Genomic DNA, 15,186 nt, shown 5'->3' on the forward strand with positions numbered 1-15,186 from the left:
TCACCTCAAAACCTCATCATTCAAAGCTCTCTCTTTAATTATGCTCAAAGCATGATGCTCTCGATTCTAAAGGCTGAGTTAATGCACGCAGCAGGGTGGCATTCTCATAGGTTTGGTTTGCTTGGACTCTAGTAAGCAGTTGGTAAAGGGGAAAATACACTATGAAGGAAAAAGAAATAACCAATACCTAAGATGTAAACTAACAACGTGGCCATATTTTAATATAACCAGCAAGAGTAACTGCAGTCAGTGGGTTGGTGGCAATGCCAGACCTCCAGGGCAGGTGTTTTGAGCTCCTCGTGCACTCTTCCTGGAGGGTTCCCTGGGCCGTGCCCTGGCTCTGCAGGAGGACATGCACAGAGGCAGCCTGTGTCAGCAGGTCCGTGGCACCTGTGCTGTTCTGCTCTGTTCCATCATGTTTCCCCAGCCCTGGGTGGGAAGTGCCCTCACAGCGCAGTGCTCACCACAGGGCCGTGCTTTTCCTGAATCTGCTGGAGAAGTGGAAGACCACGTGCCTGCCCCAGTGTGCCACAGCCTATGCCTGGCACAGGAGCATGAGGGCTCTGGCATTCTGGGAGGCCGAGCCAGTAACACCAACACATCTCTTGCTTTGTCTCTTTGCGTTGTGAGGCCATCTCTCTCTCAAGGCCTCCCCTCCACCCGTGTTTTTCTCTTCCTCAGCGAGTGAAAGAAACTGGCGGCAGAGCCACCTTGTCTTGCTGGAACCCGGCTGGCAACAGCCTGCCCTGACCTGAGACATGAGCCATTGTTAAGGGTATAACACATTTACATATTTTGCAATAAAACATCAGTTATTTGCATTACTGTGTCAAGTTTTATTTGATTCTTTCACCTAAAAATGACTCATTTTCCTTTCTTGTATTTTAAAAACCAACTACTCTAAGCTTGTTTGAGAATAATCAAAAATTGCCCATTTAGCTAGAAGTCATTTTCTTTTCAAAAGGCAAATGTTATTTAATCTTTCAGCTGTTCATTGTGCCATCATAAATACTTTCTTTTCAGCACAGTTGTGGGGACTGAAATGAGCCCACTAATTGCCTCCCATTTCGACTGACATGTGGTGGTTTAGTGGAAAGAGAACACAGCGGGGAGAAGGAAATAGGAGGCTGAGAAAATGAGAGCTAATTATTTTCACTGCCTCATGTCAGGCTCTGTGTCAGCCTTGTTTTTACAAACTGGAAGGTTTAGCACTAAATAAAACAAACTGGCGTCATGTTTTTATATACTGGCAGTGTCATGGAAGCAGCTGCACATCTCAAAGACAATATAATGCCTGCATTCGCATGGACACCATCTGACAGCCACTGTGAGCCACTGCTAATGAGGATATCACAGTGGTGCCAAGTGAAAGGTGCTGAATTATGTATGATTCTTCATCAGTGCAGCAATAGTCCTGTACATCATTATGAGACATTGTTTTGCTGAAGAGATTAAAACATTCTTAGTTCCAGACCCTGCAACCTATACACGCTACAAGAGGTTATTAATGGAATTTTTAGGGAGAGTTTCTTGTGGATTTCTTTTTGGTTAAAAATATCTCATGGGACAAAGCCGTGGTGGGTCATGACACTATATATATAAAGAAGAGAAGCAAATTAACCGTAATTGTGTTATCTTCCTTTAAATCCAGAATAATAAAATATAGTGTAGCAGGGTGATACATAATGATAAATAACCCAAGTGCTGTCACTAGATGTTCAACTGTAATGCCTTTAAAACAGCAGGTTTCGGCAGCTGAGATGGATAATAGCTAAGAATGTAAAGGAGCTTCTGAGGACCTAAATCACCAACATGCTACTACTTTTAGTGCCAGCATGACCGACTTTTTTTTTCATATTTGTTTCATCTCACGTTACATCTTACTTTTCTTCTAATGCCCAGTTGCCTGATACAATGCCGTGTCTGTTTTTTCTTGAATTGTAAAAAAAAAAAAAAAAAAGTTTATTGCAATAGCTGATTTTGAAATGTATGCTGAACTTGGGCCTCCTTGGGAAAGGAGGTGTCTCCCCAGCGAGAGTTTGAAATGGTTGTTGCAGGAGACATGTTTGTTGTTTAAAGGCCATACCTGAGCTTTTTTTTTCCCTTTCAGTTTTTTTTTTTGTTTTTGTTTTTTTTTTTTTAAGATGTTAGTACACATTGGGTTAAAGGAGCATCAGCACCAAACTAAGCGGGAGACAATTTTTAAAGTATTCTGATTTTGTGATTTGAAGCTGGGAAGTGGCTCAAAATACATCTGTGATTTGCTTTTCTGCTTCTACCATCAGTTGCAGAGGCTGCCGATTCAGTAGCTTTGTCAAAACGTTATTTGGAAATGTTTTCCACCCAAAGTTGTACTGGTTGTGTCTCCCTGTTAACTAAACAGATTTTATTTTATTTTTTTAACAAAATGCTGATATTATTTAAATCAAAATCGAACAGGTGAATATTGAGAGGTATTCTGATGTTTGAATTGCAAGATGTCTTGGGAAATCTCTTCGAAGCACCTTGTGTAAATATATTTATCAACAAGACATTTCAAATGAACCATTTCCAAATTATTTTCCTCAGTAAGGCTGATACTAAGTGTAGCCTCAGTCCAAGAAATCTTCTAGCTCCAATTCATCAAAGATTTGAATTACATTTTCTTGGTTTTCTAGCCACATTTTTGGTTCTGCGGTTGAGCATCTCTCATTCTTTTGAAAGTGAGAACCTAAAAATCAATTGGAAAGCAGGGAAATGTGTCCCTTTTGGTGGTTACAGACCTAGCTTTATTTACTGTGTGGCAGAGTAGAATGGTTACAAGTTTATAAGAAAAGAAAACAGCCACTCCTCTTAGAAATTTCCCAAGGACCTTGACTCTAAAGTCACTGAACTGCTTGCTTTTTTGCTTTTTCCTTTCTTTTCATTCTTTCCTCTTTCTTTTTTTTTCTTTTGTCCGTTGCATCTTTTCTGTCTTTTCTCTTTTTCTCCCAGACTCTCCTCACCGTCTCTATTTTTATTTCTCTGTCTTTCCCACCACCGCCCCCCCCCCACACACACACTTCTGATTTCTTTGCTGTAACACAAAGTAAAACCTTTCAAATAAGACATGGGCTTTCGAGTGACCTCTTTGGTCTCTGCTCATTGTGCCTGGAGAGGACTCTGAGGAGGACAGAAGGTTTTGGGACTGGATTTTAAGGACAGGCGATGTTTCTGCCTCTAATGCTGTGGCTTGTAACAGGGGAAGGCGGTTTTCATGCAGAACTTGTGCATCCACAGCTGCGTGGGGCAGCCTGATTTGTTCCTGCACAGAGCACTCCTGCGTGTGTGGCTGATCTGGCAAGGGGCTGGGTGCTGGCAAGTGCCCATCACGTGTCAGACCCCATACTGACAGGGTCTGTCAGACTCGTAGATAGGGGAGTTTGATTTACAGGGTTGACTGAGACAAGCTCATGCTTTTCAGATGTGATCTGTAAAAGGAGTACAAAATCCCAAGCCATGAAGGTGCAGGAGCACTGGCACAGGGCAGCAGACAGCCTTGACACTTAGCTTGGCACCAGGCTCATGGCAGGAGAAACAGCTGGATGCTATTGATTTTTGTCTGTATGGTCTTTACTTGGCTGAGGTAGTTCTGTCCTCGTGTACCTTGTTTCTAACCTCAGCTTAGGTCTGCAATAGGGATCTCAGATACCACAAAATTAGGAAATCCTGTTAAAAAGTCTGGCAAGGAAGACAGTACAGACAGCGACAGGAGCACAGGTTGAGAGGCGAGGAGGAGTCAAAGCTGACTTGCTGCACTGCTGCAGTTCAGTCACACAGCATGAACAGTCCTTGGCCAACAACTTGTGCCACATCATGCTGTACACACCCGAGAAGAGGCAGGCATAACCCTGTGGGAGCCCACAGCCCAAAGCAACAGGATAGAAAAAGGCCATGCAGTGTGATACTTAGGTTAGGAGATGGAGGCATTGGGTGACTGGTGCCGTCATGGGTCATTCAGGAAAACCATGGCAGGACTGAATTGGCCTTGAGTGCCAGGCTATGGCAGTGCTGAAAGCAACCAGCAAGTCCACTCTCCTCGTATAACTCATTAGCTTTCAATGGGGACAGATGGACACACAGGGCCAAATGCTTTCATAAGCATCATTTGTTGCCACGATTCGGAAATGATTATACTACAGTTTTCTTTTATCTTGGAATTGCCAATTCAATGCCTGAATGAAAGCTTTGAGACTTCTGAGGGCTGAGCTCCTGCGTTACATTTATGAGAGATGCACGTGCAAACACTAGCAGATAATCACATGTACGGATGGGTATTTCTTAGGCTGCTGTACATTTGTGTGTGCAGATAACTGCTTATGCCAGCCCTTGGCCCTGAACGGCCATCTGTGTCCCCATTGAAAGTTTTTGCATTTTTTGAGCAGCCTTGAGGAGATGGCTGCCTCCTGCGAATTCTGAGACCACACCTGCCTGGCCAGCAGCATGTGGGGACCCTCCTGACCCTCAGCCATACCTGGAGGGGCTACTCCATTGCCATGGGCAGTCCCTGTCTGGGCTGCACAGAGTTAGAGATACCCTGCTTAGTGCCACCCCCCTTGTCCCTCAGGGAACAGACTTCCAGAGGAGCTCAGTGCACTGGACAGCATCAAATCCCAAAAGCACCTGCTGTGCTCTGCAGCAAATCTGCTGTCCCCAGTGCCCACTGTCCCCGGCAGGAGCCCCCCTGGACATTGTCAGGGACCCTGGTCCCAGTGCTTAGCATACCTGCAGGATGCAGCCAGAGCTGTCAGCCTCTTGCAGGCTCACGCCCATGCAAAGAGCTGGATTTGGTTCTATGTTCAGTCCATGGGATTATTTAAAGGTATCTTTCACTGCTTTAGTCTATTAGACTTGCTGTTTCAAAGTTGAGCTCCCTTAAAATTACCAGTGCTACTGGTGGTGAGAGGAGCTGAGGATGCTCAGTGCTTCGCTGGGTGCTCAGGATCTGAAGGATCTGGGCTGCACTAACCAGCTCATCCTCCTGCCCATTATTTGAACAACTGTCTTAACAGTGTTGCACAGACCCTCTGGTCTTTCACTCCCAGGTTCACTGGGAAGATGTCTGAGGGCTGGCTGCCAGCTCTGACTGTGGTTCCAGGTGAAGGCTTCCATGGGCTGTGCCTTGCCACCACTGCTCGTATGGGCAGGATGTGCTGCCAGGTGAAGTACTGCTGTCCTGGGGCCCTCCAGGGGACCACTGAGGACAGTCAGACCTGCCAAGGTGGCAGCTGTCTGTCAGAAGGACCTCAGTGGGAAGCAAGACAGAGAATCTGAGGGTTTTCCATTAACTAAAACGTGTATATGCTCCTTGCTGTTGTCGTTGTTGTTCTTCCTTTCTTTTTTTTATTTTTATTTTTTTTCCCTCTGTACAGTGAAGACTAAGCTGAGTTTGGTTAGCCTATGTTTTTTGATATTTTTATTTTTTCTATTCTAACAATCCAGCATTCTTTTTTTTATTATTATTATTATTCATAGGACTGTAAATGGAAAATGTACATGGAGATGGACGGGGATGAAATTGCAATAACCTACATAAAAGATGTGACATTCAACACTAACCTACCTGATGTGGAGATTTTAAAGATGACAAAGGTATTTACAGCCTTAAAGCTTTCACGAATTCACAGATCTCAAACAAAGACATTAAAATACCACAGCAGTCGACTTTTGTGCTTGCAGAAGCTCTGTCTCTTGGCAGCTTTTAAATAAAATGCACATTTTAAACAGATGTGTATCGTAATAGGAGTTAGCTATTTTGGTTCTCTTTTAAGCTGACAATAATGTTAACAATAGAAAAACAAGAGAAGGAACTAATTTGTATTTTCTTGTTTTAATTCCATGTTATAGCATCTGAATTTATTACCCCTTTTAAAGATGAGAATGTTCAAAAACACGTTCCTTTTCAGGAGAAGAAAGTGATTTAAATGTTCCAGTTTGAACATGTGATTTGTCTAGGTTTTTTCTTCTTTATTTTTAATTTTTTTTTCACGGTTTTAGAACTTTTACATGCTTCTTAAACTCCCTCTTTCATGCAACGATGGGTTCCAAAGACTGAAAGCTGTCCACATGTTGATAACAGGCAGTACAGCCCTACACATCTGCAATTCAGTGCCACTGGGCATTTACCCTATTTGAGTAAACTTGCCTGTAAGTATTTACCAGCCAGCATTTAGACTGCTTTTACCATAAGCAACAGAAGGTTTGTTATAGCACAAAATGCTATAACAAACCTTCTACTGCTGGACATTCTGTTTGCTGTTATTTTAATTGATTGTTTTTATTAATAAGCTACACTTAATAGTAGCTATCATCATAAATGAAAAAATAAACAGCTTCATTGCCAGTTAGAGTGCTTCTCTAATGTGCACTGATTTAAGTACAAAACAAAATAAAAAAAAAAACTCCAGAATGCCTTTTTTTTTTTTTTTTTTTTTTTGCAAAATCATGGCTGTTTTTTTTTTCTGAAGGAAAAACTGAAAATTGTACTTTCAGCAATTTTAGGGAAAATATGTCTTCAACAGAAAGTATTCTAGTACTTAGTGTCTTAGTCACACTAAGACTATTGTTCTAGCTAGTGATTTCTTCACTGTTGTAATTTTTTTGTTGGTATTATTTCATTGCAAAACAGCTTTCTGTTGCACTTCCAGAAATTCCATCTCAGACTTCTCCTTTTTTTCATTAAAAAAAAAAGAAGAAGAAAAGGCTTAAAGTTAAATGTAGTAGTCACCAGATACAGTAAGATTAACACATTCTTCAGGATTTGTGTAATCTGTCAGGACTGTCTCCAGGAATATTTATTGCACATGCATAAAACTGAGAAAGAGCAATGCCCCCATGAAAATATTCCATGCTGTCACACCTACAGTTACATATAGAAATCTCCATTTCATTCTGTAAATGAGGAAGTGAATAACTTCAGAATATGTTTGTCATAATATTTTCAGATGTTAACAATATGGAAAAAGATGAGAAAAGGCAAAAGTTAAAAGTATTTTTAGGGTGTTTCAGAGGCAAGTCAGGAGACAAAGAGCACCTTATAAACCACCACCGTGTTCATTTCAGCCACCGTTTGTCATGGAGAAGTGGATCGTGGGGATTGAAGAACACCAGTCTGTAGAATGTATTGTGACATATGAGGTAAGGTCTAAGAAACAAAAACATGTTTATCTGAGATAACCTGTATGGGACATGCAGCAGTAGCATCCCACGGCTCTGTTGTATCTTGTAATCAAGTCTCAGCGCCCTCTAATTAATTGCAAAAAACTGATGTTTGGAGCAAAAGCTGAATGAGATGTACAAAGACTGTGTCCTCAGGCAGCTGCCTGGGATGGCTCTTTTTCTCAAGGACGAAAATTCCTTTCACTTGAAGTGTAATGGCCAGTGTACTTGCATTACTTGGAGGCTGTTTTTTTTTTACCTTTTCAGTGAAGTGCTAATTAGGAGAGCTGAGGAGCAACAGGAGAAGAAAGAGAATGATAAGTCAAGAGTAAAAGAGTAAAACAATATCAAAGACAATTTAGCCGTGTAATATGACAGAAATTAGCCTTTGTAAAAAGATCTTGTTGCTTACAAAAGTGTTTTTATGAAGTCCAATGCTGTGCTTCACAATCAGGCTAATAATTGAGATTCCAGCTTTGTCCTGGGCAAGGATTCAAGCACTGATGGAGTGCGGAGGAAATCCTGCACCTTTTTGGTTTGTGTCCGAAATGAAGAACAGCAGTTTTCTGTTGCTCTAGGTTTCTTTCAGCCTAGAGTTTCACTCAGGAATCTCAGGCAGTTTGAGCCCTGTAACTGAAGAGCTTGATACTCCAGGAAAGCAAATGTGAAGTGTTACCCTTCAAAAATACCTACTTAGTCCTATCTCTTTTAGCAGAACACACTGCTATGTGGTGTTCACATTATATGACAAGTAAAATACTCTTTGTATTTGTAGAGGAAGCCCTTCAGATCTTTCCTTCACATGGTACATGAATTGGAACACTTATTCACTGCCACATTTTTAGCATAATCATAAAATACCAGCCAAAATTATCTAGTCTAAAAATACATGAGAACTGGCTCAGTGGTTTTGCAAAACAGTTTCTGTATTCAAAGTGCTGCTGCCACCCAGGCACTAGTGGAAGTTCCCGGGTAGCAGAGCTTAGTGGGTTGTGTGTTGCTATGTCCTCACATGGCTTGTGTCCCTTATGTGTGTTGTGTCCTTCCTGAGCAGAGCGACGTTCGAGCTCCCAAATCCACCAGGCACGTCCAAGATATCTGCTGGAGCAAGATGAAAACACAGGATGAGGTCAAGGCAGTACAGCTTATGATACAGACCTCGCTCCCCAACTCAGAGGGGCATTCACGGAGCAGGTCTGACTCAAGTAAGTCACTACATGTGAGCTGCCTACCTCTGCTGCTGGCATGGGCAAAGCATTTATGTGGAGAAAAGCAAAAAGCCAATGCTATTATTCTCGTCTAACAGCAGAGCACTGTCTTGCAGCCTCAGCTGGCATTGTGGTCCCTATGACAACTTCATGGGCACACACAAGAGCATCCTGGCATGTATGACTTAGTTTAAAGGCCAAAAGTTAGGTAGTGACACATTTTATATCACAGTGTGATGTAAGAGGGGGTGACTTGTATGCTCCTGTAGAAAGTATGCTGGAAACAGTCCGTGGCAATTAGCTGCAAATCTGTGGTATACTGTAAAAATCACTTGCAGTAACATATTGGTAGTTCAGATCACTCTGCTTCAGAACCCCCAGTACATCACATCTTCCAGTATTAAGCAGGACCATGAAGCTGTACTAGTGCAGGGCTGACACCGTGTGTCGGAGTCCACCAGCAAGGCAGGACTCATCAGCGAGGATGTGGTCGGTTGGCAGTGCATTTAATCAGCTTTGGGGCTGGACTGAGAGCACAGGCATGATACTACAATTATCTGTGTAGCTGTGCTATGGAGGAAGATGTGTTTCTCAACCAGGATTTCAGGAAAGCATCTGCTGAGAAAGGAGACAATCTCTCACATCTCTTCTGTCCATCTGTTGGAAAACATGGTTTTCCACAGCCCTTTTGGGACCTTAGGAAGCCAGTGTTTTCAGCAGGTTTTTGTGTTGGCTTTCTATCCCTGCAACCCAAACTCAGTAAAAGTGCTATGTTCATCTTTCGTCCCACTCCTGGCCACCCAACATTGCAGACAGCTTTGCACAAACATCTCAGATACGAGCAGACCCAAAACATGTTCCTGATGGCTGTAAATAGGAACGGAAATCTTCCCATTGAACTCTTCTTCCACATTCCTGTTCCAGTCTGCCCCAGCTCTGGTTCTGGCTTTTCCTGGAACAGGGCTTTGGAAAAGCTTCTTTGTGTCTTAAAGAAGTTACTCTTTTTGTGCAGCTGTTTGTTAGCCAAAGTAGTTTTTTTCCAATTCAATTCACAGTAGTTCTATAGAAGTATGTGGGCTGGGAGAAGACAACAGTCAGTGGAGAGTGGATTTCCTCAGTCACATAGCACTACTGCTGCATCTGGAGCACTGGCCTTGTGAACTGAGCACTGGTGGTTTGGACTACAGACGCATTTAAATGGGTGCTCATATTTCTAAGTAACCTACCAATTTGCAGCACAACTGTGTTTTGTAATGCATGCGGAACACAGCATGTCCTGAAAGACATGTTTTCACTGCAGATCAGCTCCAGTGATCCAGGTCTTGGGCTGATGAGCCATACAGCCATACCCAAGTGTGGTGTTGTATCTTCACAGGTTGGCTCTGCGCAGTAAGCCAAGCTGCTTTCATTTTTTTGTGTCGAGTGGTGGGAGAGCTTGTCTGTCCCTCTGGCACATGGAGGAGATGCACGAAGTCACTAATGTATTGTCTGCACCCAAGTGAATAGGCACAGTTCAGAGGAAATGGGTTACCAGCCAGCGTGAAAGGTGTGCCTCAGCTCTAGGAAATCTCCCGGCCTGTCTTCTTTACCAGGTTTAAAACACCACCAAATCCAAGCACAAAGGTAAGGGTAATAATACCTGTGTAAGAGGCTAAAAAAACTGGCAGTGAAGGTGTTGCCTTCGCAGATTACTGCATAGACCATTTAATTCAGCATGCAGAACTGATCACTCAAAGACCTTATGAGGGAGAAACCCCCAGTCCACAAGAGGACTGGAGCAAGGGCCAGTCCCACAGGTGGTGCTGGGAGGTCCCCACTGGGAAGCTGCTCTCCAGACTGGAGGGAACTGGTCCCCCAGAGTGCGTGGTCACCACCTAAGAGCTGGTGGCACACAAAAACCCAAATCCAAGTCCTGGGCCAGCTGCTTCCAGATTTATGAGGTCTATGTTTTACATCCAGAGTCTCTGTAGGAAGAGATGGGGAAACGGCAGAGGAGACTGTCTAGAAAATAAATTTCAGCATGCATAGTTCTTTTGAAACAATGAGTTTCAAGGAGGCTAGGAAACAGATAATTTGATTCCCACCTTTTTGTGAAAGGAGGTTCATCTCTGCAGCTGGAGCATTCTGTTGTGGCAGCATCAGACCTGCACTTTGACAGGAAAGATGATTTCCTTTTGACATATTTGACATTAAGTTGAAGTGATTTAAATCTCCTGGGACTCCAGCAAAGTCTGGAGGAAGGAGTAATGGAGGAGATCATCCATTACATCCTAAAAAGAAGCAATCCTAGCAAGGACAGAGCAGCTACTGGCTCCCACAGAACTCCCCAGGCAGATGCAGCGTTGCCTGGGAGGGAGAGGCTTGCAGCAGAGGATGTCTCTCCTCTGGAGACCTTCAAAAAGTGAGAGAGGAGCTGGGGTCCTCTGCTGCAGATAATAAAATCTTGTTTGTGTTTATCCTGCTGCTGCAAGCTGCTAGGGCCATACTTTTTTTGTTGGAGTGACAAGTATTTTTAAAGGAAAAAACATTCAGACTTCTCTAGTGCAGAATTACATAAGCTACATTTTGTGTGTGAAGCTGGATGGAGGCTATGGGGTGCAGCTGGGTTTTAGTATCTGGATTATGTGAAATGGATTGACTCCTGAATTCGTAGTGATAATAACCAAGTGGCTTTGGCTGTTGTGGTGAGAAAATGCAAACAGAGAGGGTTAGACTGGCTGCAGCAGCAGGGTTTGCACCACCTCCACCACTGCAACAGGCATGGGCAGTGCTGGCTGGGAGCAACACGGGGTGCAGTGGTAGTGCCAGCACCGGGACGTGCCCGTGCTGTGCCTGCTCTGGAGGTCTGCGGGCTCTTTTGTTGTGAAAGCTGAGGAGAAATGTACTGAGACTCTGGGGAAAAAAGAGTTTACCATTTTTGGAAGAAGGGTCGGGCAACTTGGGAAGAAAACAAGGATATCACAAGGGTATAATTTTAATCAGGGGAGACCTTATCACTCCTTACAGTGACCTGAAAGGAGGTTGTAGTGAGGTGGGAGTTTACCTCTTCTCCCAGCTGACAGTGATAGGATGAGAGGGAATGGCCTTAAGTTGTGCCAGGGGAGGTTCAGGTTTGAAACCAGGAAGAATTTCTTCTCACAAGGAGTGGTGAGGTATTAGAACAGGCAGCCCAGGCTGGGGGTGAAGTCACCGTCCCTGGAAGTGTTCAAGAAGAGGGTGGATGTGGGACTTGGGAACATGGCTTAGTGGGCATGGTGGAGATGGGTTGGTGGTTGGACCAGGTGATCTCAGTGGTCTTTTCCAACTACCGTGATTCCATGACTCTGTGATCTGCAGAGGTTTCTCAGAGGGAGAAAATCTAACTCACCCAGCGACTTTCCCAGCAGTTCACACAACGCTGACCTTGTTTCATTTCCCTGCCAGGTGTCGACAGCCAGTGGATGCAGACACTGCGCATGCACCAGATAGCCAAAGCTATTTCCCTGCAGCACAGCCCGCACAGCCCCACCACCGTCTCGCACTACCTGCCCTACCTGCAGAGCCAGGACTCCTATGCTGCTGCTGTGAGGCGGACACGTGGCCCCGTCAGTTACCACTACACCTCCATCAGCCACTCCAGGAACTCTTCTCCCCTCTCTCACAGTTTGGTGAGAAACCTGTCGAACCTGCACCTCAACTCAAAGGGCAGCAGCACCTCTAGCACGGCATCAGACACCGCTTCAGAGAGGGACAAGTCCGCAGGCAAGGCCAGGAACGCCTCGCACAGCGGCAATTCCCGCAGCTCCTCCGATGGACGGCGCAGCGGGACGAGCTCCCCAGTGCCACCCAGATCCTCGGGCAGGGCTGGCAGGACTGCCTCCATGCCCCCAGCCCACGAGCACCGCAGGTACCCGCGCAGCTCCCCCCAGCCCAAGGCCATCCCTGGCATGCCGCTGCAGGGGGAGGGCGAGCCCAAAAGAAGCGAAGGGGAGGGCAAGGTGAGCGAGGGGGGTTGGATAAAAGTGCAGTACGTGAAGAAGCCGCACAGACAGAGCACTGGCAAGCAGGGTAAGGAGAGGCCCAGAGGCAGCTGGCGAGGTCGGAGGACGTTCTGATGGGGAACAGCTGTGGGCTGTGATGGAGCCAGCTTCCCTCTTATTCCACTGAACATTCAACTGGGAGACGATGTGTTCTTCTGCTCATCATGCTCCAGCTCTTGGCGCACCGCACTGAAGCCATGACACTACCTCGCTGGGCTGGCCACACAGCTCTGCATGTAGCCAGCCAGTGGGTGCCTGGAAGGAGCCTGCCCTCAGCAATGTGACCTCTTCCCTCCCAGTAAGGGTGGATTTAATATGGCTGCCTCCCCTCTCTGGCTGCTCGTGTTCTTAGCTGACTGGATGTGCACTAATTTGCTTAATGTTTCAAAAATAAAATCACTAATATACAGGCATGCACTGTAACAAAAAGCTTTCCGTTTCATCTATAGAGGAGCAAACTCTCCTGTCACTTCTGGCTCTGATCACAGTTTCCACACACTTCATTCACTGTTTCTGCCAAGGTATTTCGGTCAGAACAGCACAATCACGAAATGCAGAAGCACACACAGATTTTTCTTCAGGCCCACTCCATAACTTCACTTCTCCACTTCCAGCCATCCATCCCCTGTCAGGAATTTCTCACCTCTCTCTTTGTTAAAACCCAGACACCAGGTATCTGACACCACAGAGCAGACACTGTGACACATATAGTTGTCGTAATCAGTAGAAGGAAAAAAAAAAGCTTTATGCTTTTAGAAAAAAAAAAAGAAAAAGAGAGGGAGGGAGAACAAGGCACTGCCTTTATAATGGATAGATCCATCCCCTCTGAGGTCTGTGATAATGTTTATCCCTGGGCAGGAGGCATTTTTTAATTGAATTTTTAAATGTGGCCAGGCTGTGCTGCCTTTGTCTTTCAGTCTTCAGGCAGTAAAGACAAGGTCAGCAAAGTTTGTGATTAATGTGGTCTTTAGCTCCACTGAGAACAAAGGCACAGCCGTACACTCACTTGTCTTCAGAAAGTTTCTTGTTGGCCTTTTCACTCCAAGTTGATTTCACACAATTAAACAGGGAAAAAAAGTTAGTATTTCCCAAGATGCAAGAGGGAAAAAAAAAGGATGAAACAGATAAAGGAAGCTGAACCCAAAGCAGCACATGGTACCGTCTGAAAGCCAAGAAGCTGTAAATTAGAGATGCCTTTGAATGAGGTACTAGATACCATCAGTGCCAAGCGATATTCACTGACATGCAACTGTGAGCAATGCTGGAGGAGCTGCCAGTGCATCACCCCTGATGAGCCCCTGTCACCGCTGCCCCATCAGTGGATTGTCAAAAGGGCATGTACTAGGGCTGCTCTGAAAGAAACACCTCTTACTTTAGTATGTTGGCCCACAGCATCAGGCAATTGATAATGAACCTTCTTGCATCTATTGTAGTTTCCATGGAAATAAATTGGAGGCGTTACTTTCAGACTGACCTACATACATCCCCTGCCCTACACAGATGCCAGCCAGGGGGTATGTGCTGTTCACCAGCACCTTTTCACAGTTGGGTCACAACAAATTCTTGAAAGAAATCGTAAGAGTTTGGAAGGGTACATTTTTCTTGCAGGGTGATGAGGACAGTGGTGTAGTTGCACAACAGGGCGCTATCCAGCAGACACTGAGGGCTGGTGGTGGCAATTCAAGATTTATCAGCTGCTTGTGGTTGATTGTCAAGATGTCCAGAAGGATTGTGCTGCTGTTTGTAAGCAATTTAATGCTGTGCCTAATTTTAATCTGCAGTGTACTGTCTGACCACATCTGTTGTATTAAAGTGTTCATTAGAGTTTAAAGGAAGAGCGGATGGTATTGATCACGCCTTTTAATATTAAACAATCATGCAATAGTAACTGATTAGGAATCCTCTTGCTGTATCAGAATTGCTGATTAAAGCAGTAGTAACTGATTTTGTAGAAAAAAAATAATATTCTTACTCAATGCATGCCCTAAACTATGGCACCAAAGCTCTTCTTGTTTTAAAATAGCGATGAATATATCACTCAGTGGCAAACGATTTTTGAAGCCCTAAAAATCCTCATATTGGAATGTATTTATGTAGAGTTCCTGCTTCAAGCGTGGAAACTTGCTTTAATTTTGATTTAAAAAAAAATGCACTTCAATCCTTCTGTATATAGTCTTCCCCTTAAGTGAAAATTTCTCAGCAAGATCTTGTTTTCCATCTCATTTTTATCACTCTCATCATATCTAGTCCCTAACTTGGTAATGATTCATTGTAAGGCAAAATGTGCCCACATTTCACTCCCAATACTTTGTGAAACTGAGGAATTTATACCCATGTTTTACCACAGCACAGCCACTGCTGGCTGGAAGAGCACACAGTGATATGGAAGATCAGAATATCTTGGGGATGCACACCTCAAAAAATTTCTGCCCTTTACTAAGGAGCCATGCTGGAGTTTGTTTGTTTATTTAGTTATTTATTTATCTATCATAAATCTGTCAAAACCAAGCATATTTAAGTACTGGTAAGTCTAGACATGCACACTAAGAATGGGACACCCTGCCCTCCAGTTTACCTCCATGGCTGACCCTACAAGTAGCACAGCCTATCATTGCTATGGAGACAACCCTTGTTTTCCTAGCTCTCCTTTCCCTAGGTCTTCATATCTCCATGTACAGGTGTTGCTGATTTCCTAATCCCCAAGAGGTACCCACAGCTTCTTTTTCCAGAGTGTAAAATGCAGTGAGTTACAAGAAGCCAGGTCTGGGACATCTTCTGGATTG

At 44.3% G+C, this 15,186-nt stretch overlaps 1 protein-coding gene across 1 annotated transcript in view; it reads left to right on the forward strand.

The window, feature by feature from the left end:
* The window catches only part of MAP3K20 (mitogen-activated protein kinase kinase kinase 20), an 84,501-nt gene extending 71,595 nt beyond the window's left edge, over positions 1 to 12,906 (forward strand). The window contains exons 16-19 of the mRNA XM_065751166.1: positions 5,494 to 5,610; positions 7,081 to 7,155; positions 8,231 to 8,381; positions 11,808 to 12,906. Coding sequence (XP_065607238.1) covers positions 5,494 to 5,610; positions 7,081 to 7,155; positions 8,231 to 8,381; positions 11,808 to 12,478 — 1,014 coding nt within the window. The 3' untranslated portion in view covers positions 12,479 to 12,906. The remainder of the gene's footprint in view (positions 1 to 5,493; positions 5,611 to 7,080; positions 7,156 to 8,230; positions 8,382 to 11,807) is intronic.
* The last annotated feature ends 2,280 nt before the right edge of the window (positions 12,907 to 15,186 follow it).

This window comes from Cyrtonyx montezumae, unplaced genomic scaffold, assembly GCF_038088225.1.
Source record: "Cyrtonyx montezumae isolate F1298 unplaced genomic scaffold, pur_monq_1.0 scaffold_7, whole genome shotgun sequence".
NCBI lineage: Eukaryota > Metazoa > Chordata > Aves > Galliformes > Odontophoridae > Cyrtonyx > Cyrtonyx montezumae.